At 39.0% G+C, this 22,203-nt stretch overlaps 1 protein-coding gene across 1 annotated transcript in view; it reads left to right on the forward strand.

The window, feature by feature from the left end:
- Positions 1 to 22,203, forward strand: part of galntl6 (polypeptide N-acetylgalactosaminyltransferase like 6) — an 836,827-nt gene that overhangs the window by 606,917 nt on the left and 207,707 nt on the right. Inside the window, exons 5-6 of the mRNA XM_060926560.1 lie at positions 16,530 to 16,715; positions 21,154 to 21,337. Of these exons, the coding sequence (XP_060782543.1) occupies positions 16,530 to 16,715; positions 21,154 to 21,337 (370 nt within the window). The remainder of the gene's footprint in view (positions 1 to 16,529; positions 16,716 to 21,153; positions 21,338 to 22,203) is intronic.

Below are 22,203 nucleotides of genomic sequence, written 5' to 3' on the forward strand. Positions count from 1 at the left end.
ACTTTTACAGGGGCTTACTTTTACAAGAGCTCACTTTTTTTTACAGGGGCTCACTTTTTTTTTTTTTACAAGAACTCACTTTGTTTTCCAGGAGCTCACATTTACAGGGGCTCACTTTTACAGGAGCTCACTTTTTTTACAAGAACTCACTTTTTTACAGGAGCTCACATTTACAGGGGCTCACATTTTTACAAGTGCTCACTTTTACAGGAGTTCACTTTTACAGGGGCTCACTTTTTTTTACAGGCGCTCTCTTTTTACAGGAGCTCTCCTTTTTTTCACAGGAGTTCACTTTTACAGGGGCTCACTTTTATAAGAGCTCACGTTTTTTACAGGAGTTCTCTTTTACAGGAGCTCACGTTCATAGGAGCTTGTTTTTTTTTACAGGAGCTCACTTTCATAGGAGCTCGTTTTTTTACAGGAGCTCACTTTCATAGGAGCTTGTTTTTTTTACAGGAGCTCACTTTTTTTTTTACAGGGGTTCACTTTAACAGGAGCTATTTCTTTACAGTAGCTCACTGTTTTTCATAAGCTCACTTATTTATTTATTTATTTATTTATTTTATAGGAGCTCGCTTTTACAGGAGCTCCCTTTTTTATAGGAACTTTTTTTTTTACATGAGGTCACTTTTATTTATATATATATATATATATATATATATATATATATATATATATATATATATATATATATATTTTACCAATCAAAAGTTTGGAAACAACTTCAAATTCGATGTTTTTATTTTTTAATTTTTTTCCTACATTGTAGAATAATACTGAACTCATCAAAAATATGAAATAACATATGGAACATATGGAATTATATGGTAAACAAAAAAGTGTTAAAAAAACGTTTCATCTTTTAGATTCTTCAAAGTCATCACTATTTACCTTGATAAGAGCTTTGCACACTGTTGGCATTATCTGAACCAGCTTCATGAGGTAGTCGCCTGGAATGCTTCTCAATTAACATGCGTGTCTTGTCAAAAATGGAATTTCTTGCCTTCTTAATGCATTTGACACCATCAACCAGTAAAGAGTAAATAATAAAAATACAGTAAATAGCCCTGTTCGACAACTGTAGTAATCCATATTATGTCAAGAACCACTCAACTAAGTAAAGAGAAATAACAGTCAGTCATTACTTTCAGACACAAAGTGTCTTTTAGTTAATTAAAATAAAGAAAAAACATTGAATTTGAAGGTGTTTCCAAACTTTTGACTGGTACTGTATGTATACAGGAGCTCACTTTTACAGGACCTTTTTTTATGAGCTCACTTTCTTTTTTTTCTTTTTTTTTACAGGAGCTCATTTTTACAGGAACTCTTTTTTTTTTTTTTTAAACATGAGCTCACTTTCACAGGAGCTCACTTGTGCTACTTCGATGCGACACACACCCACACTGCTGCTTATACTGTAAAAAAACCACCCTAAAACCTTGAACCAGCTGTGTTTGATAACTCTAGCACTTACTCTAACAGTAGCACTGATCTTTTTTCCACCTGACGTCTTTTCCCAGTGCACGGCGCGCTCGGTGCAAGTCATGCACAGACTGAGTTTTACCAGACTTTCGGCTTGACGAGTAATTCTGCGAAGGTTTAGCATCCTGTGATGATTCTGCTGTCTAACCCCCCCCCACCCACACACACACACACACACACACACACAGTCATATGTCTTCTGTTTCTTGTGGTTCCACCTTTATGTGACAGTGAGCGGAGGAATAACTCCCGCACGCTCTCCCGCTCTGTCTGTCTGTCGGATGCTCCGCTGGCTCTGTGGACTCCAGAATCCGAGCTGGAATGATTGTCGCTGCAAAGATTTATTATAGTGCTGTCTCCAGAAAAAAAAAAGTGTCTGTGCAGCATTTTTCTGTCTCATCCACTCTGGGGCTGACATGAACTTTTGTCACAGTTTGCTCAGTTAAAGTTCAAGTTTGTTGGAGGTTTTTTGACCAGCAATGAGATTATAGTGGTAGATGAGTTGAGTTTCACTGCTCAAGGATTTCCCTTCAGACCGTCAGATGCTGTACTCAGATGAAGCGTCACTTCAAATTGAGATGTGACGAGACTTAATTAAATCAGCCGTGTCCCTGATGTTAATAGCGCAGTTTCACTGTGGAACTGAGTGATGCCTGTTTATATGACAAAGTACGATTGCTGAAAGTCTCCAGAGACCCAACGACACTGAGATTCTGAGAAACAGCACTGGTCCAGGATCCTCACCTGTCTGAAAGTGTCTCTTTGTCCTTTACAGAACGACCATTCTTACATTGAGGGGGCAGTTTTTGATGTGGTTTGATGATTTAAATGATGTTGTGTGGAAAACTGTCCATTACATAAGTGACCTGAGACATCACACGCCACCTCAGGCGAAAAACAAATATATTTTCACCTGCATAATTTTTACCCAATGGGCTCAGAGGGTGAATGTGAGGCAGTGTGTGAAAACCCATCAGACGCCCCATGACCTCGGCTGAGTTCTCAGCTAAAGAGGAAAAAGAGAGGCTGGTGAGGAAATGGATGATGGCGTATTAGGGCGATGGTAGCGGGGGAAAAAAAGAAACATGGAGCTGAGGGAGGGAGGGGTCATATTCCTCAGAATTTCCAAAATTAAAATAAGTCAGCAGCAAAAACAGTGAGGTATGTGTGTGAGAGCGTGTGTGTGTATGTGTGTGTGTGGTAGCATGTGTGTGTGTGAGAGCGTGTGTGTGTGTATCGCCTCGTGGCCTAAGGACAAAAAGGGGGGTCACCACGTGGCTTGAGACAAAAGGATTAGCCTTGGTTGCTAATGAGACAAAGGAATTAGCCGTGGTAGCTAATTCCACTAGCTGATAACATTACTAAATCCACTGAAATCTTGATGAGGTCAAAATATGTGTAATAATGAAATTAAAGGTGTTAGAAAGGATAGCAAAAAGCATGCAACAGCCTATCCATTAAACAACTGAGAGAACAATATAGAACACAAGATCAGTATGCATAATTAAACAGTTCCTGAGTTTAAATTCACACTACTTCATAAAGCTAATTCCTAAGACTAGTTTTGCCCAAAATGCCAGTCTTAATTCCAGTATCTTGCTTCTATGCAAGAATGCAGAGATGTTCCGAAACTTCTGGAGTTCACAGAGGTCGTGGAGGCTTCCGTGAAAGCGCAGAGAATTTCTTGGTCCGAACTTCAGCGTTCGTGAGGAAAAGTCTCTGATCAACAATGTGCACAGCGATTAAGTCAGAAGGAATCCGGTCGCTTCTAACTTTTAATTAAACTGCTTTGGGCTGCAGTTGTAATGTTACTTATAATGAACAAATAAAAAAACGGTTGTAACTCAATCTGAGTGAGATGGCGCGATTTAAGTAGTTTTACCCTGGCCAGTGGTAAATGAAAATGCGCTGAGTTTCTTTACTTGCAAGTCAGACGTCTTTATCTCGGCTGTTCTGATGAGCAGGATGTCTCTTTGTGTCTGTGTGATGAGTTCACAGCGCCAAAAGAGATGAGTCACTTATAGAGTCATGGAGGAAGTGACGTAGGTGATCCCGCCCAGCCGTGACGTAGGCCATCGCGGAAGTTAGTTGATGGGATTTGTAGTTCTTAGACGGGTCGGGACTGTCCCTACACAGTAGATAATAAAAAAGTTATCTTGATTTGTGGGGAATATAATATTGATCTAATATTGATCTGTTGAACCCTAATAAGCACAGTATGACTGAGGAATTTATTAATACCATGTACAGTGGTGCTTGAAAGTTTGTGAACCCTTTAGAATTTTCTATATTTCTGCATAAATATGACCTAAAACAACATCAGATTTTCACACAAGTCCTAAAAGTAGATAAAGAGAACCCAGTTAATCAAATGAGACAAAAATGTTATACTCGGTCATTTATTTATTGAGGAAAATGATCCAATATTACACATCTGTGAGTGGCAAAAGTATGTGAACCTCTAGGATTAGCAGTTAATTTGAAGGTGAAATTCAAGTCAGGTGTTTTCGATCAATGGGATGACAATCAGGTGTGAGTGGGCACCCTGTTTTATTTAAAGAACAGGGATCTATCAAAGTCTGATCTTCACAACACATGTTTGTGGAAGTGTATCATGGCACGAACAAAGGAGATTTCTGAGCACCTCAGAAAAAGCGTTGTTGATGCTCATCAGGCTGGAAAAGGTTACAAAACCATCTCTAAAGAGTTTGGACTCCACCAATCCACAGTCAGACAGACTGTGTACAAATGGAGGAAATTCAAGACCATTGTTACCCTCCCCAGGAGTGGTCGACCAACAAAGATCACTCCGAGAGCAAGGCGTCTAATAGTCGGCGAGGTCACAAAGGACCCCAGGGTAACTTCTAAGCAACTGAAGGCCTCTCTCACATTGGCTAATGTTAATGTTCATGAGTCCACCATCAGGAGAACACTGAACAATGATGGTGTGCATGGCAGGGTTGCAAGGAGAAAGCCACTGCTCTCCAAAAAGAACATTGCTGCTCATCTGCAGTTTGCTAAAGATCACGTGGACAAGCCAGAAGGCTATTGGACAAATGTTTTGTGGACAGATGATACCCAAATAGAACTTTTTGGTTTAAATGAGAAGCGTTATGTTTGGAGAAAGGAAAACACTGCATTCCAGCATAAGAACCTTATCCCATCTGTGAAACATGGTGGTGGTAGTATCATGGTTTGGGCCTGTTTTGCTGCACCTGGGCCAGGACGGCTTGCCATCATTGATGGAACAATGAATTCTGAATTATACCAGCGAATTCTAAAGGAAAATGTCAGGACATCTGTCCATGAACTGAATCTCAAGAGAAGGTGGGTCATGCAGCAAGACAACAACCCTAAGCACACAAGTCGTTCTACCAAAGAATGGTTAAAGAAGAATAAAGTTAATGTTTTGGAATGGCCAAGTCAAAGTCCTGACCTTAATCCAATGGAAATGTTGTGGAAGGACCTGAAGCGAGCAGTTCATGTGAGGAAACCCACCAACATTCCAGAGCTGAAGCTGTTCTGTACGGAGGAATGGGCTAAAATTCCTCCAAGCCGGTGTGCAGGACTGATCAACAGTTACCGCAAACGTTTAGTTGCAGTTATTGCTGCACAAGGGGGTCACACCAGATACTGAAAGTAAAGGTTCACATACTTTTGCCACTCATAGATATGTAATATTGGATCATTTTCCTCAATAAATAAATGACCAAGTATAATATTTTTGTCTCATTTGTTTAACTGGGTTCTCTTTATCTACTTTTAGGACTTGTGTGAAAATCTGATGATGTTTTAGGTCATATTTATGCAGAAATATAGAAAATTCTAAAGGGTTCACAAACTTTCAAGCACCACTGTACAGTATGAGTCTCCACCCAAAAATTACCAGACCCACCAGAATTACTGACCATAGTGCTACCTTAATAGATAATATATTTACCAATGACATAGATAATAACATTATAAGTAGAATATTAATCAATGATATTAGTGATCATCTACCAGTTTTTACAATTTATGACTGTAATCATAAGAGAAATGTGACAGACCATAAACTTAAGTAAGCCATGTTTGCATTAAATAATGATTTATTAATACAGGACTGGGAATCAGTTTATATAGAGAATAGCATTGATAGAGCATATGATAACTTTTTAAGTCTATTCAAATTATTATATGATAAAAATTGCCCAATGAAGCAATATAGTACAAAACAAAACTATAATGACCAACCTTGGATTATTAAGGGATTACAAAATGCCTGTAAGAAGAAAAACACTCTATATAGAGAATTTATTAAATTAAGAACCAAAGAGGCAGAAAATAAATATAAAAAATATAAAAACAAGTTAACGAGTATCATAAGGAGATGTAGGAAGGATTATTATGGTAAATTAATATATAATAACAAAAATAATATTAAAGGAATATGGAATATATTAAATAGTGTTATTAAAGATGGTTCTGGACAAATGCATTACCCTAAATACTTGAATGACAAAGGTATCGAAAATTATAACATGGATGTAGTTGCTAATAGTTTTAATATTTTTTTGTTAATGTTGCACCAAGATTAGCTCAAAATATCTCTGATCCGGTAACAAATGATGATTGTATAGATAATATTATAAAGAGGAATTCTTGTTCTATGTTTCTTACACCAGTAGATGAGAAGGAAATTATTGATATAGTTAATAAATGTAGTAATAACATATCCACAGATTGTAATGATATTGATATGAAACTAGTGAAAACTATTATTGGGGGGATTTCTAAACCATTAACATACATCTGTAACTTGTCATTTCAAACCGGTACATTTCCAAGCAATATGAAAATAGCAAAAGTAATTCCATTGTATAAATCTGGGGACAAACACAACTTCACAAATTACAGACCTGTTTCTTTACTTCCTCCATTCTCCAAAATTCTTGAAAAACTATTCAATAACAGATTAGATAAATTCACTGAAAAATACAAACTACTCAGTGATAGTCAATATGGATTTAGAGCAAATAGATCAACAGAGATGGCACTAATGGAATCAATTGAAGAAATCAGTAATCATGATATATTAATTGATAAGATGGAACAATATGGGATAAGGGGAGTTGTATTAAATTGGATAAAAAGTTATTTGAGCAACAGGACACAATTTGTGAAGTTGGGTGACTTTGTCTCAACTTGTTTGAATATTGATTGTGGTGTCCCTCAGGGGTCAGTATTGGGTCCTAAACTGTTTATTCTTTATATAAATGATATGTGCAATGTATCAAAGATATTTAAAATGGTATTTTTGCAGATGACACGAATATGTTTTGTTCTGGAACAAATTTACATGAGTTAGAAAACAATCTCTTCAGAATTGTGCAGGTTAAAAAGTTGGTTTGACCGAAATAAATTATCATTAAATCTGTCTAAAACAAAAATCATGTTATTTAATAATTATAAAATAAATAGGGCAATAAATGTACAGGTAGATGGTGTTGATATTGAAAGAGTTTCTAATAATAAATTTCTTGGGGTAATGATAGATGATAGAATTACTTGGAAATCACATATAAAATACATACTAATGAAACTATCAAGAAGCATATCTGTGTTGAGTAAAGCTAAGCACATCCTGGACTACAATTCACTCCGCATTCTTTACTGTTCCCTGGTTTTACCGTACTTAAATTACTGCTCAGTTGTGTGGGGAAATGCGTATAAATGTCCACTTCATGCAATAACTATACTTCAAAAAAGAGCTATAAGAATAATTCATAGTGCTGGTTACCGAGATCGTACTAATTCACTATTCTTAAATTCAAAATGTTTAAAATTCAGGGATATTATAGAATATAAAACTGCCTTAATAATGTACAAAGTAAGGAATTATAAAGTACCAAGGAATATCCAAACAATGTTCTCGGATAGAGAGGGGGGCTATAAACCAGTTCAGAAAAAGGTATAAGGAACAGATCTTTATGAGGTATAGGGAGGAGGAATTACAATAACATTCTATTGATAATATAAGTGAATATACAGTATGTGGGTATGGGTACATACGGATATATTATATAGGAAGTGAGTATTTATATATTGTATATAATATACAAGCATAATATGCATTATGATATGGGTGTCTGTGTACGTATGGATGTGTATAGTTATAGGTATGTGTATATGTATGTACTGTATATATGTATTGTATACTGTATATGCATAACATAAGTATTTGTATATATATGATTTGATTTGGGCGATATTATACCATGTTGGTATGTCTTGGTATGTTGGTATGTTTTTTTTTGTTGTTGTTGATTTTGCTTTCTTTTGTATATATAGTTTATTATGGTGGAAAGTGACGTTTGATTAGTGGTGGTATAGAGGGTTAGGATTTGATAAGTTATTTACTTCTTCCTAATCCTTTCCGAACATTATTATGTTATTGCCTTGTGGCTACGCTATTCTGTTTATGATGATGTTTTGATGATTGCATTTTTAAAAAATTTTTTTTTTATATATCTTATTTACTTTTCGGAAGCAATCAATCAATCAATCAATCAATCAATCAATCAATCAATCAATCAATCGTGCAATTTAAAAATAATAACAATAATAATTAAAAAGCTAAGATATTTCTAACTACATTTCCTAGAATGCACTGCAGCCAGGAAGCATGTGCTTGTTGTCTCAGAGAATATCCTAGTTTTGGGGTTTTTTTGTGAATTTTTTTTAATCTCAGAATTTTTTGAGGGCTTTTTTTCTTGCAAATTTATGACTGTATAACCTCAAAGAATATCCAAGTTTTCTTTTTTTTTTGTAATTTTTCTTAATCTTGGAAATTCTGAGTTGTTTTGTGTGTGTGTGTGTGTGTGTGTGTGTGTGTGTGTGTGTGTGTGTGTGTGTGTTTATATACTACTGAGGACCAAATGTACCTATAAGGATAGTAAAATCTGACAATTTCATCCTTGTGGGGACATCTGGATGTTCCTCACAAGGAAATTGCTGTTGTTGTGGGGCTTTTTTAACAAAAACAAAAAAAAGAGCCCAAAATTTCCTTTTCATGACCGAGGTTAGGGTTAGGTGTAGGCACAGCATTAATTAACTGCAGTACTAATTATGGCAACGGAAGATCCTCACAAGGATAGTGAGACAAGCGCGTGTGTGTGTGTGTGTGTGTGTACATACACACACATATATATATATATATATATATATATATATATATATATATATATATATATATATACACTTATTACACTGTCATAGAAATGCCTGTTTATACCACTACTATAAAGTGAAAACAGGACGAGCTGACTTGTTTTATGGAAGTTTCACAATATTGAACATAACTATAAATGGACTACAACTACAGTGTTCTTTATTAATTAAAACTAGTTTGTTCGAGTTGGAAATATTGGCCCTGTATAAGAGGAATAAAGCACTTTGGGATGTACTGTTATTTAACAATTATTCGCCGAAGGTGAAGTGAAAATTGGTGAATAATAAGTGAGACAAAGTCAAGGTAATTAATGACTGATATTCACTGAGCCTGAGGCGGATCATTGTTTTTGTATAAATCCACAGGTGATTATTTTAAAAATGTATTAAAAAATAATTTATTTCAATCTTCAAAAGCAGCATGTAAATGTAATCGCGGTGCACCGCAGACTTGGGTCGCTTATCTACGCCGAGTCATATAAAATACTTTATTTTGAAATCGATAAAATAAATCACAATCCCACCTCACTTTTGAATAGTTGTAAACCAAACTTCGGAGTATCTTTAGTGCTTTTAGTTTAGTTTAGGAACAGCATTTTCTTTCATCATTTGTAATTCTTCCTCACTGACAGTGGCAAGATCCGCAAGTGACAAGATCCGCGAGTTGGCCTAGTGGTTAACGTGTCCGCTTCTACTCACGGTTGAGTTCTACTCACGGTCGGGTCATACCAAAGACCATCATAAAAATGGTACCTGCTGCCGTCTGGCAAGGCACGCTGCAATACAGATGCGAGTGGCGAGTCAAACCAGAGGACCCGCCCCACACTGTAACCCTAGCTATGTAATAGGTGAGAGGCCGAGGACTATGGAAACGGAGATCGGCGCCACCCTGTGTGCCACATGGCGTGGGAAGGACTTTGACAGTGACAAAGCGATTGGCTGCCATTTTGCCGAGTCGTTTGAGATGATTATTGACGAATAGTCCGAATTCCTTGACCAGTCAGCACGTGCGATTTCCTATTATCACCTCCGTATTTATACTAAAACAAAGTAACCCAATTACTGATTATTTTCCTTGCTTCTCTGAGTGTTTTACTTGTTCCACAACATACAAAAGAGCCAGTTCAGTTCAGGAAAGACCGTAGAGTAGAACGTGACCAGGTGAAAAGTGACCCCCAGGCCAGAGTTTTCTAAACCCGAGTGAGAAAGTTTAGTCGCAGCTTTTCAAACTGCAGTGTTTCCTGACTCACTGATGCGCTACAGAGCCGTTCAGCAGGTGTGTTGGAGCAGATTAACACGATGTTTCACAGCACTGTGGCCTCTAGTGGAGCAGAATATTGTTGTGTGGCTGCTCTGTTTGTGTCCTTGGTTTCTCCTCTGTGCTGCTGAAAGCTACATGTAGCTCAGCTATGTACATTACAGCACATCCCCATGGCAGCATGTTTGCTTTTAAAGCCCTTCAGCACATTTGTGTTATTATGTGTAATCTAGAGCCTGCACTGAGTCTAATCACACACACACACACACACACACACACACACACACACACACACACACAGACAGACAGTATGCCTGCAAGGAGGCGATACAGCTGGCTCAAGTATTAATGATCTGCATCTGAATATCGCGCAAACACATTCTGGACTCCCACCTCCTCGGAAATGAAAAAATACAAACGTATATTAAGAGGCATGTTTACATTGGAGCAGTGCTGCTGAGGTCACGCGTCTGAAACACATCGGAGTCATTACGGAGTCATTACTGACCACAGACTCGATCTGGATATCAGAGGATTCATCTGGCTACAAATCACGGCTTTTAGAAATAAAAAGTCTGTTTTGCTGGCTGGAGAAAAAAAAAAATCACATACAGGTCAATTTGTTCCATAATTCCAAAATCCGTGAAAAATGTTGAAGCCAGGATGGATTAGAGCAGGGGTTTTCAAAGTGTGGGAGAGTCAGCCCCACCTCAGAGAGCAAATAAACAATAGCGCCCCCCTTACAATTTTTGTTGTTGCTATACTTAATGTTCCATTCGTATTTAAAAAAAAATGGTTGTTGTACACATTTTTATTTTTTTATTTTACACATTTTAAACATCTGTGCTTTTTTTTAAAACCTCTTTTTTTTTTTTACACATTTTAAACATCTGTGCTTTTTTTAAAAACATCTTGTTTTACACATTTTAAACATCTGTGCTTTTTTAAAACATCTTTTTTTACACATTTTAAACATTTGTGGTTTTTAAAACATCTTTTTTACACATTTTAAACATCTGTGCTTTTTTTAAACATCTTGTTTTACACATTTTAAACATCTGTGCTTTTTTAAAACCTTTTTTTACACATTTTAAACATCTGTGCTTTTTTAAAACATCTTTTTTTACACATTTTAAACATCTGTGCTTTTTTAAAACATCTTGTTTTACACATTTTAAACATCTGTGCTTTTTTAAAACCCCTTTTTTTTACACATTTTAAACATCTGTGCTTTTTTAAAACCTCTTTTTTTACACATTTTAAACATTTGTGCTTTTTTAAAATATCTTTTTTACACATTTTAAACATCTGTGCTTTTTTAAAACCTCTTTTTTTTACACATTTTAAACATCTGCTTTTTTAAAAACATCTTGTTTTACACATTTTAAACATCTGTGCTTTTTTAAAACATCTTTTTTTACACATTTTAAACATCTGTGCTTTTTTAAAACCTCTTTTTTACACATTTTAAACATCTGTGCTTTTTTAAAACATCTTGTTTTACACATTTTAAACATTTGTGCTTTTTTAAAACATCTTTTTTTTACACATTTTAAACATCTGTGCTTTTTTAAAACATCTTGTTTTACACATTTTAAACATCTGTGCTTTTTTAAAACCCCTTTTTTTTTACACATTTTAAACATCTGTGCTTTTTTAAAACCTCTTTTTTACACATTTTAAACATCTGTGCTTTTTTAAAACCTCTTTTTTTTACACATTTTAAACATCTGCTTTTTTAAAAACATCTTGTTTTACACATTTTAAACATCTGTGCTTTTTTAAAACATCTTTTTTTACACATTTTAAACATCTGTGCTTTTTTAAAACATCTTGTTTTACACATTTTAAACATCTGTGCTTTTTTAAAACCTCTTTTTTACACATTTTAAACATCTGTGCTTTTTTAAAACATCTTGTTTTACACATTTTAAACATTTGTGCTTTTTTAAAACATCTTTTTTTTTACACATTTTAAACATCTGTGCTTTTTTAAAACATCTTTTTTTACACATTTTAAACATCTGTGCTTTTTTAAAACATCTTGTTTTACACATTTTAAACATCTGTGCTTTTTTAAAACCTCTTTTTTACACATTTTAAACATCTGTGCTTTTTTAAAACATCTTGTTTTACACATTTTAAACATTTGTGCTTTTTTAAAACATCTTTTTTTTTACACATTTTAAACATCTGTGCTTTTTTAAAACATCTTTTTTTTTACACATTTTAAACATTTGTGCTTTTTTAAAACCTCTTTTTTTACACATTTTAAACATCTGTGCTTTTTTAAAACATCTTTTTTTTTACACATTTTAAACATTTGTGCTTTTTTAAAACCTCTTTTTTTACACATTTTAAACATTTGTGCTTTTTTAAAATATCTTTTTTACACATTTTAAACATCTGTGCTTTTTTTAAAACCTCTTTTTTTACACATTTTAAACATCTGTGCTTTTTTAAAAAAACCATCTTGTTTTACATGTTTTAAACATCTCATAGCATCGTTAGCTAGCACTTCTTGGCAGACAACACACTGTGGCAGTGAAGCATCTTCAGATCCAGTCCATGAAAATCCAAACTTTAAATAATCGTGGTCATACTTCCTTCTTTTTTTGCTTGGCCCAGACTCTGTCTCCTCACTCACTGTAGCTTTAGGTACTAAAAATCGATCCATTTTGTCTCTGGCAAAGGCTAGCTGAAGTTCGCTAAATATCCGCAATAGTAACTTATTCTGGTTTATTTTTCCTCACGTTGCACCCCCCCTGAAGAACTCTGGCGCCCCCTGGGAAGGCGCGCCCCACACTTTGAAAAGCCCTGGATTAGAACACACGCTCCTTGATAAAGTTACAAAAATAACTGATTTGGTTCATTTGCAGCACAAAAGATGAATTAAAAGTTGTTGTAAATTAGCAAAAGAATTTACCGTGAATGAAAAACTGGTAACAAAAGTTAGTTAAACAGGTATAAGAAGCACTGTGTTTCTCCCCGTGACCATTATCCATCAGCCTCAATAAAAATCTAAGGCCTACGTCAGATACGCCCTTTGTCCTCTCACGTCACAACAAAGCTGGCGGACAACTGATGGAAAGGCTTGAAGTCGAAGTTTTTCTGCATGATATTTGAAATTCTTTTCTTTCTCTATTAAGAAGAGTTCTTATATTATTATTTCCCAATGAGAACTCATGACTATGACTATGTTTGTAAATCTTTTGGCCAGGTTACACACGTGAGGCCAGATTTTCACGGTTTTCACTGTGGTCGCCTGCACAGCACAGTAGGAGAGTTATCTCCGCCTTATGGTGTATATACCAGGGGACTGGTATAACTATTCATTATCACCCATGTTTAAAGCTCTCCTTGCAGTTTTTATCTCCTGCTGGCCGAAAGGCCCGAAGTGGGATTATGTCGTGGCGACTTCTGTCCATCCGTTTAAAAATCCCGGGAAGGGTGCTCACCTTCTGAAATCAACTCCTCTCACAATTTTTGGTGGAATTTCGCCAAACTTGGCAGGATTCTTTGTTATATGTCGGTAATGCGCAGATTATAATTTCGTTCAATTGGGTCGCATTTGACCAGATTTACAGCCCTTGATTAACAAAATTATACTTTAACAATTTCATGAGAGCATATTTTCCTTCTGAAATCAACAACTTTCACAATTTTTGGAGGAATTTCACCAAACTTGGCAGGATTCTTTGTTATATGTCGGTGGTACGCATATTGTAATTTCGTTCAATTCGGTCGCATTTTACCAGAGTTACAGCCCATGATTAACAACCTTGTACTTTGACAATTTCATGAAGGTGTGTTTTCCTTCTGACATCAACTCCTCTCACAATTTGTGGACGAATTTCTCGAAGCTTGGTACTGTAAAAGGCTTTGTTATATGACGGTAATACGCAGATTGTGATTTAATATTGTTTGTGAAAATTTTCCCAGAGTTTTGACCTTTGATTAAATAACGTGTACTTTGACAATTTCATGAGGGTGTACGTTCTTCTGAAATCAACTCCTCTCACAATTTGTGGAGGAATTTCACCAAACTTGGCAAAAGGCTTTGTTATATGACAGTTATACACATATTGAAATTTCATTTAATTTGGACAAATTTTCCCAGAGTTATGGCCTTGATTATTAACAAACTTGTACTTTAGTGATTTCATCAAGGTGTCCTTGCTTTCTGAAATCAACTTCCCTCGCAATTTTTATCCCCCGCTGTCCGAAAGCCCCAAAGGGGGATTATGTCGTGGCGATGTCCGTCCGTCCCGGGAAGGGTACTCACCTTCTGAAATCAACTCCTCTCACAATTTTTGGAGGAATTTAGCCAAACTTGGCAGGATTCTTTGTTATATGTCGGTGGTAAGCATATTGTAATTTCGTTCAATTTGGTCACATTTTACCAGATTTACAGCGCTTGATTAACAAAATTATACTTTGACAATTTCATGAGAGCATATTTTCCTTCTGAAATCAACAACTTTCACAATTTTTGGACGAATTTCTCGAAGCTTGGTAAAAGGTCTTGCTATATGACGGTAATATGCAGATTGTGATTTAATATCGTTTGTGAAAATTTTCCCAGAGTTTTGAAACTTGATTAAATAACGTGTACTTTGACAATTTCATGAGGGTGTACGTTCTTCTGAAATCAACTCCTCTCACAATTAGTGAAGGAATTTCACCAAACTTGGCAAAAGGCTTTGTTATATGACAGTGATACGCAGATTGAAATTACGTTTAATTTGGACAAATTTTGCCAGAGTTATGCCCTTGATTATTAACAAACTTGTACTTTAGTGATTTCATCAAGGTGTCCTTGCTTTCTGAAATCAACTTCCCTCGCAATTTTTATCCCCCGCTGGCTGAAAGCCCCAAAGGGGGATTATGTCGTGGCGATGTCCGTCCGTCCCGGGAAGGGTACTCACCTTCTGAAATCAACTCCTCTCACAATTTTTGAAGGAATTTCGCCAAACTTGGCAGGATTCTTTGTTATATGTCAGTGGTATGCATATTGTAATTTCGTTCAATTCGGTCACATTTTACCAGATTTACAGCACTTGATTAACAAAATTATACTTTGACAATTTCATGAGAGCATATTTTCCTTCTGAAATCAACAACTTTCACAATTTCTGGACAAATTTCTCGAAGCTTGGTAAAAGGTCTTGCTATATGATGGTAATACGCAGATTGTGATTTAATATCGTTTGTGAAAATTTTCCCAGAGTTTTGACCTTTGATCAAATAACTTGTACTTTGACAATTTCATGAGGGTGTACGTTCTTCTGAAATCAACTCCTCTCTCAATTAGTGGAGGAATTTCACCAAACTTGGCAAAAGGCTTTGTTATATGACAGTGATACGCAGATTGAAATTACGTTTAATTTGGACAAATTTTCCCAGAGTTATGGCTTTGATTATTAACAAACTTGTACTTTAGTGATTTCATCAAGGTGTCCTTGCTTTCTGAAATCAACTTCCCTCACAATTTTTATCCCCCGCTGGCCAAAAGCCCCAAAGGGGGATTATGTCGTGGCAATGTCCGTCCGTCCCGGGAAGGCTGCTCACCTTCTGAAATCAACTCCTCTCACAATTTTTGGAGGAATTTCGCCAAACTTGGCAGGATTCTTTGGTATATGTCGGTAATGCGCATATTGTAATTTTGTTAAATTCGGTCGCATTTCACCAGCGTTATGGCCGAGTTGCCAGTGGGGGATATCGTGCTCTCAGAGCGCTCTTGTAAATTTTGATTGGCATGTCACAAAGAAAACCCCTTATCATAGAAAGAGCTTGTACTCATCATGAACATTTCCATCAGTTTCAGATTTTATAAATCCTCTTTCACGGATCATTTCGAATACAAGATCAAATTCATACAATCTGATCTTAAACGAGTCGCCACAGCCTCCATGACTCCATTTCATTTTCCTCTTTTTTTTTTGTTTAATGAATTCTTTCACACCATCAGTGGAGGATATTTCTTTCCTCTTCCTCCAGTCATTGAACTGCACCACATAAAACGTGTTGTTTTTAATGCCGTGTTTCAGCTCCGTTAACTCACAGCAGGCCTCGCCGTGTTATTAAATAATTTCTAATTGGATTTGCAGGTTGCATTATTCATTTAGCCTATATTGCAACTGCAAAGGGAGTGCGAAAGCGAAAGAAGGCCGTGCTGTAAATAGAGGCCCGGGTGGAGTTTCAGCTTCGACTGGTTAATATTCAAGAAACACGGGCCAATTCAACAATTCAATTAAGTGTTAACAGCGGGGGGATCTTAAGGGACGTTAAACATTAATGCTCTTGAATGGGGCTTGGAGAATGGAGAAACTAAACTGAGATTCGATTAACATGCTGCTACTTCAAAACCACACACACACACACACACACACACACACTGATGAACTTAACCTCACGTGAGCCGTTCCCTCTTACGCGGTAGCATGTGAGAGAACAGTGCTTTGAACAGCTCACACTAATTAAACTGCTTCCAAGTAAGTAAAGTGAATCGTGTCATAATTAACAGCACTGTAATATCATTCTCTCTCTCTCTCTCTCTCTCTCTCTCTCTCTGTCTCAGAGCACCTGGGCGTTCGTCTGGAGGAGTACATGTCCAGATTTCCGAAAGTGCGCATAGTGCGCACAAAGAAGCGCGAGGGTTTGATACGCACACGCCTCCTGGGAGCGTCTGTGGCCAAAGGGGAAGTCCTCACCTTCTTAGACTCTCACTGCGAGGCCAACGTCAACTGGCTGCCCCCTCTGCTCGGTACGCTCACTGATACACTGATTATTTGTTAATGCAGGAAGGGAAAGAGGAGGGACGCCACAGCATGACGCCACAGCATGACATGCACATTTCAGTTTCTTTCTGCTTTTCAATCGCAGTGGCGTTTAAAAAAAAAAACTCTGCCGAAAACTTGAACTTATCTCTCTGCTCCAAATCGACCAGTTTCACAAATCAAATGCCTTTCTTGGCCACTCCTGCACCGGGCTGATAAAAAAAAAAAAAAAAAGAATCATGAGGTGGCCTTTTCCTTTCTCTCTGCATTTCTCTCTTTCACATTCTCTCTCTCTCTCTCTCGCTCTCTCTCCCTTTCTTTCCCTCTCTCTCTCTCTCCCTCCCTCCCTTTCTTTCCCTCTCCCTCTCTCTTTCCCCCTTTCTTTCCCTCTCCCCCTTCCTTCTCTCTCCCTTTCCCTCTCCCTCCCTCTCCCTTTCTCTCTCTTTCTCGCTCTCTCTCTCCCTTTCTTTCCCTCTCTCTCTCTCCCTCCCTCCCTTTCTTTCCCTCTCCCTCTCTCCCTTTCTTTCCCTCTCCCCCTTCCTTCTCTCTCCCTTTCCCTCTCCCTCCCTCTCCCTTTCTCTCTCTTTCTCGCTCTCCCTCCCTTTCTTTCCCTCTCCCTCTCTCCCTTTCTTTCCCCTCTCCCCCTTCCTTATCTCTCCCTCCCTCCCTCCCTCTCCCTTTCTCTCTTTCTTGCTCTCCCTCCCTTTCTTTCTCTCTCCCTTTCTCTCTCTCTGTCCCTCTCTGTCTGTCCCCTTCCATCTCTCTGTCTCTCTGTTGTCTCTCTCTTGTCCATCCCCCCTCCCTTGTCTCTCTCTCTCTCTCTCTCTCTCTCTCCCTTTCTTTCCCTCTCCTTCTCTCTCTCTCTCTCTCTCCCTTTCTTTCCCTCTCCCCTCCTTCTCTCTCCCTCTCCCTTTCTCTCTTCCTCTCTCCTTCTCTCTTCCTCTCTCCCTTTCTCTCTCTCTCCCTTTCTTTCCCCTCTCCCCCTTCCTTCTCTCACCCTTCCCCCCTCTCCCTTTCTCTCTCTTTCTTGCTCTCCCTCCCTTTCTTTCCCTCTCCCTTTCTCTCTCTCTGTCCCTCTCTGTCTGTCCCCTTCCATCTCTCTCTCTCTCTGTTGTCTCTCTCTTGTCCATCCCCCCTCCCTTGTCTCTCTCTCTCCCTCCCTTTCTTTCCCTCTCCTTCTCTCTCTCTTCCTTTCTTTCCCTCTCCCCTCCTTCTCTCTCCCTCTCCCTTTCTCTCTTCCTCTCTCCTTCTCTCTTCCTCTCTCCCTCTCCCTTTCTCTCTCTCTCTCCCCCCTTTCTCTCTCTCCCTTTCTTTCCCTCTCCCCCTCCTTCTCTCTCCCTTTCCCTCTCTCTCTCCCTCCCTCTTCCTTTCTCTTTCTCTCTCTGTCCATCTCTGTCTGTCCCCTTCCATCTCTCTCTCTCTATTGTCTCTCTCTTGTCCATCTCTCTCTCTCTCTCTCTCTCTCTCTCTCTCTCTCTCTCTCTCATCTCTTTCTTGTCCCTCTCTCTCTCTCTCATCCTCCTTACACAAAACACACCCCTTCCCCAGTCACACGTCTGTGCTCTGAAAACACCATTCCGTGGCCTGTTGAGATGAGTATATGGTCCCAGTGTGCTGTAATGGAGCTTAAAAAAGAAATAAACCTTTTATCATGCGCACACACACACACACACACACACACACACACGCTTTATGCTTAAAGTGTTTTTGGAGCCGTAGACTAAATGATACGTCTGTACTGTGATGAAACACTTCAGTGCTGATGTTAATATTGATATTAACAAAATCACCATTTTTATAAAAATCAGCTTTTTATGGGTTGGAAACGGCTCAAAACACCACCTACTGGTTTAAATTATCCTGAACTTTGCTAAACCGATGCTGACAAAGTCGAGCGCCCGCTCTTCAGTGGCAGACCGTGCTCATTTTCAATTATATTCTCATCTAGACTCATGATTCACAGAAGTTTACACCCCCCGCCCCCAGTGTCAGCTCGCTAAACATGTCCATTATAGGCACTTTCTCAGTAAGAACAGTGTCTATTTATCTAGTGTTAGCTAGCCAGGTTTTTGCAGAGGGGAACCATCAGGGCCTTCTAGGCTTTCAGAGAAGCCCAAACCGATCAGCATTTCAAATGTTACATTTAATTTCTTTCGTTCTTTCATAATTTCATGACTAATTATTCTCTTTGAATTCTAATTCGGCCTCATTTTCTATCAGATTTGCTTCAGAAATGAAAGGACAGAAATCACTGTCCTGAAAACATTAAAATCGAGTTATCCAATGAGATTATTTTGTTTGTTGTCTCTAGACTGAGAAGAGTTTAGAGCTGCTCGCTCATTGGTTAGGACACCATTGACGGGACAGAAGGCCATGGCAGTGTATGTTTATGTCGGAAGTGACAGATGAATTAACCAATCAGATTTTGATTTATAGTAGGAGGGACGGCGGCACGGTGGTGTAGTGGTTAGCGCTGTCGCCTCACAGCAAGAAGGTCCGGGTTCGAGCCCCGTGGCCGGCGAGGGCCTTTCTGTGCGGAGTTTGCATGTTCTCCCCGTGTCCGCGTGGGTTTCCTCCGGGTGGTTTCCCCCACAGTCCAAAGACATGCAGGTTAGGTTAACTGGTGACTCTAAATTGACCGTAGGTGTGAATGTGAGTGTGAATGGTTGTCTGTGTCTATGTGTCAGCCCTGTGATGACCTGGCGACTTGTCCAGGGTGTACCCCGCCTTTCGCCCGTAGTCAGCTGGGATAGGCTCCAGCTTGCCTGCGACCCTGTAGAACAGGATAAAGCGGCTAGAGATAATGAGATGAGATGAGATGAGTAGGAGGGACCAAAAATGTATCACCTTTGGCGTTCTTGAAAACCAACGCTAGCTTACGAGTGAGTGAAATCACTCACGGGTCGATAATGTTCATTTGTTTACTCCCCATTACTGAGACAATTAGACGCGGACATGGGATCGTAACATTTCTGTGCAGTTCCATGCTTTCAAATGAAATTGTTCCCACATACTGTACACTCTTATATTCACGTTTCGCATCCGCTTGTCCGGGGTTTAATGTCACACTGAAGAATGCGTGCGCTTTACAGTGCGCTTTTACTACACAGCTAAATGCCAAGCATCGTGTCGACACTCTCATCCCTCACAAAGCGCTAATTAGTTAATTGATCTCAAGAAATATCGCTTGGACAAGACTTTGGTGATCTGTTTCAGATTGTGCATTCGTCCTCTCAGACTGCACTCCAGCCATGCTCAAAATAAACTCACACACACACACACACACACACACACACACACACACACACACACACACACACACACACAATTGCTTCATGTCTCCAATTCGACCCGATGTTGTCCACCCACACAGTGAGATGAGGCCGTTGAGCCCATTTTGCTGTTTTTTTTTTCCCTCACTCCTCATCGTTAATTGGAAATGTTTTTCCTGCCGTCTGACTGCAGCAGCGCAAACATCCTGAGTATCCACATCAACACTGTTTAAGAGCCGTGTCTGAAATAGAGAGATTTAAAAAAAAAATCTGCCCGAGGAACCACAAATGTTTTTTGTAAAGCCAGAGTAAAGACCAAAGACGGTTAAAAATCAATAGATGTATCCATACTGGCGCGAGTAAGCAGCCTGTTTGTGTGTTTTAAGCTATTCAGGAGAAGCCTCTTTCCTGTCCGTCATACTGTGCTGGCCCACACACACACACACACGCACGTAGCAGTGTGTCCACAAACAAGCTCCGAGTAAACAGATTTTATTCATGAATCAAACTGTATGGTTAGCGAAAGCTTTTCACGTGATATCTTGTACAATTCACACAGTGTCTTGATCAGACATTGGTTCAAGACAAATACTGGTCTTGAAGGACATGAAGACACGAGTGTAAATTGCTTCTGCGTCCCTCATTGCCGTGTTCCAGCTTCGTGCTTGGAGAAGCAAGAGACTTGACTAGCTGTACAGCGTGTGTCACCGCATCCGAACACGTGTTCGCATCTCACCGTGTCTCACGGTCGAGCAGTAGCATCGAGGGAGGGTTTCGGGGTGACAAATCTGGGCCAGCTTATCTGCAGCGGACTCGCTGGAGGCCGGGGGTCTTCGTGTCCGTGCCTCTGTGGACCAAACCCACTTAGAAGCTCTGTAATTGTTTCTAATCGCCAGGCAGCTTCAATTTCTCCGAGTCTCCCACTGGGGCGAGTCAAGCTAAAGAGGCCAAGCGAGCTAGAAACGGACCGAGACTCCCCAGACATCTAGACGGTCGTCACACCAACACCGTCACTCTGGGTTTTTTTCCTTCGCTGCAGACGAAACGCAAGGGATGTAGATGACGCATGTGGGCCTGGCTAACATTGATTCATTGCATCCCTCTCTCTCTCTCTCTCTCTCACTTCTTTCTTTTCACTTTGTCAATCCCTCAGACCAGATAGCCCAGAACTCCAAGACCATCGTGTGTCCCATGATTGACGTCATCGACCACAACCACTTTGGATACGAGGCTCAAGCTGGGGATGCTATGCGAGGAGCCTTTGACTGGGAGATGTACTACAAACGCATCCCTATCCCTCCTGAGCTCCAGGGACCTGACCCCAGCGACCCTTACGAGTGAGTGTACACACACACACACACACACTGAAATCATATCTGTTCTGTAAGAAAAAGAATTGCTGTAAAATGGATGTAGGGATGGGTCTGTCCTTTTTCGGCTACCTCATGAGCAAAACAAAGCAGTGATGCGTATTCATACCCTTACATCTGTCTCATTAGCAGTGCCATTAGATCTTCATCTACGTTTGTGGGTTTAGTAGTTCGTGCAGGCTCCTTTATGTTCTGTAATTGGAGCTGAGCTTGAATTAGGAGTCTCACCAGTGCTGACAGTCTGTTTGACATCACCAGTACATTTATTTCAGTTACTTTGCTAATCATCTCCCTTTTAACGCATCCTGTCTCTCCAGCAGCTTGCCAAAACAATTGTGTTTGGAAATAGAGAGGAGGCGGAGCTTGGTATATCTTCTCTTACATATATATATGTATATATATATATGGACATGCGTGTTTTACTGGGAAATAAGCCACTTGTATTTTTCATACGAGCTCCATCCGGGACATGGAAAACCAAAACCATGACATACTGTAATGGAATAATATTGGCTGGCTTTATTCGTGGTATATCAGATATATTCCATTCAGCTAGCATGATATTGAACGAGTTGAAGACAAGTAGCTGAATGGAATTTTTTTGATATACCACGAATAAAGCCAGCCAATATTATTATTATTATTATTATTACTACACATGGGGCGGCATGGTGGTGTAGTGGTTAGCGCTGTCGCCTCACAGCAAGAAGGTCCGGGTTCGAGCCCCGTGGCCGGCGAGGGCCTTTCTGTGCGGAGTTTGCATGTTCTCCCCGTGTCCGCGTGGGTTTCCTCCGGGTGCTCCGGTTTCCCCCACAGTCCAAAGACATGCAGGT

Source organism: Neoarius graeffei, chromosome 7 (genome assembly GCF_027579695.1).
Source record: "Neoarius graeffei isolate fNeoGra1 chromosome 7, fNeoGra1.pri, whole genome shotgun sequence".
NCBI lineage: Eukaryota > Metazoa > Chordata > Actinopteri > Siluriformes > Ariidae > Neoarius > Neoarius graeffei.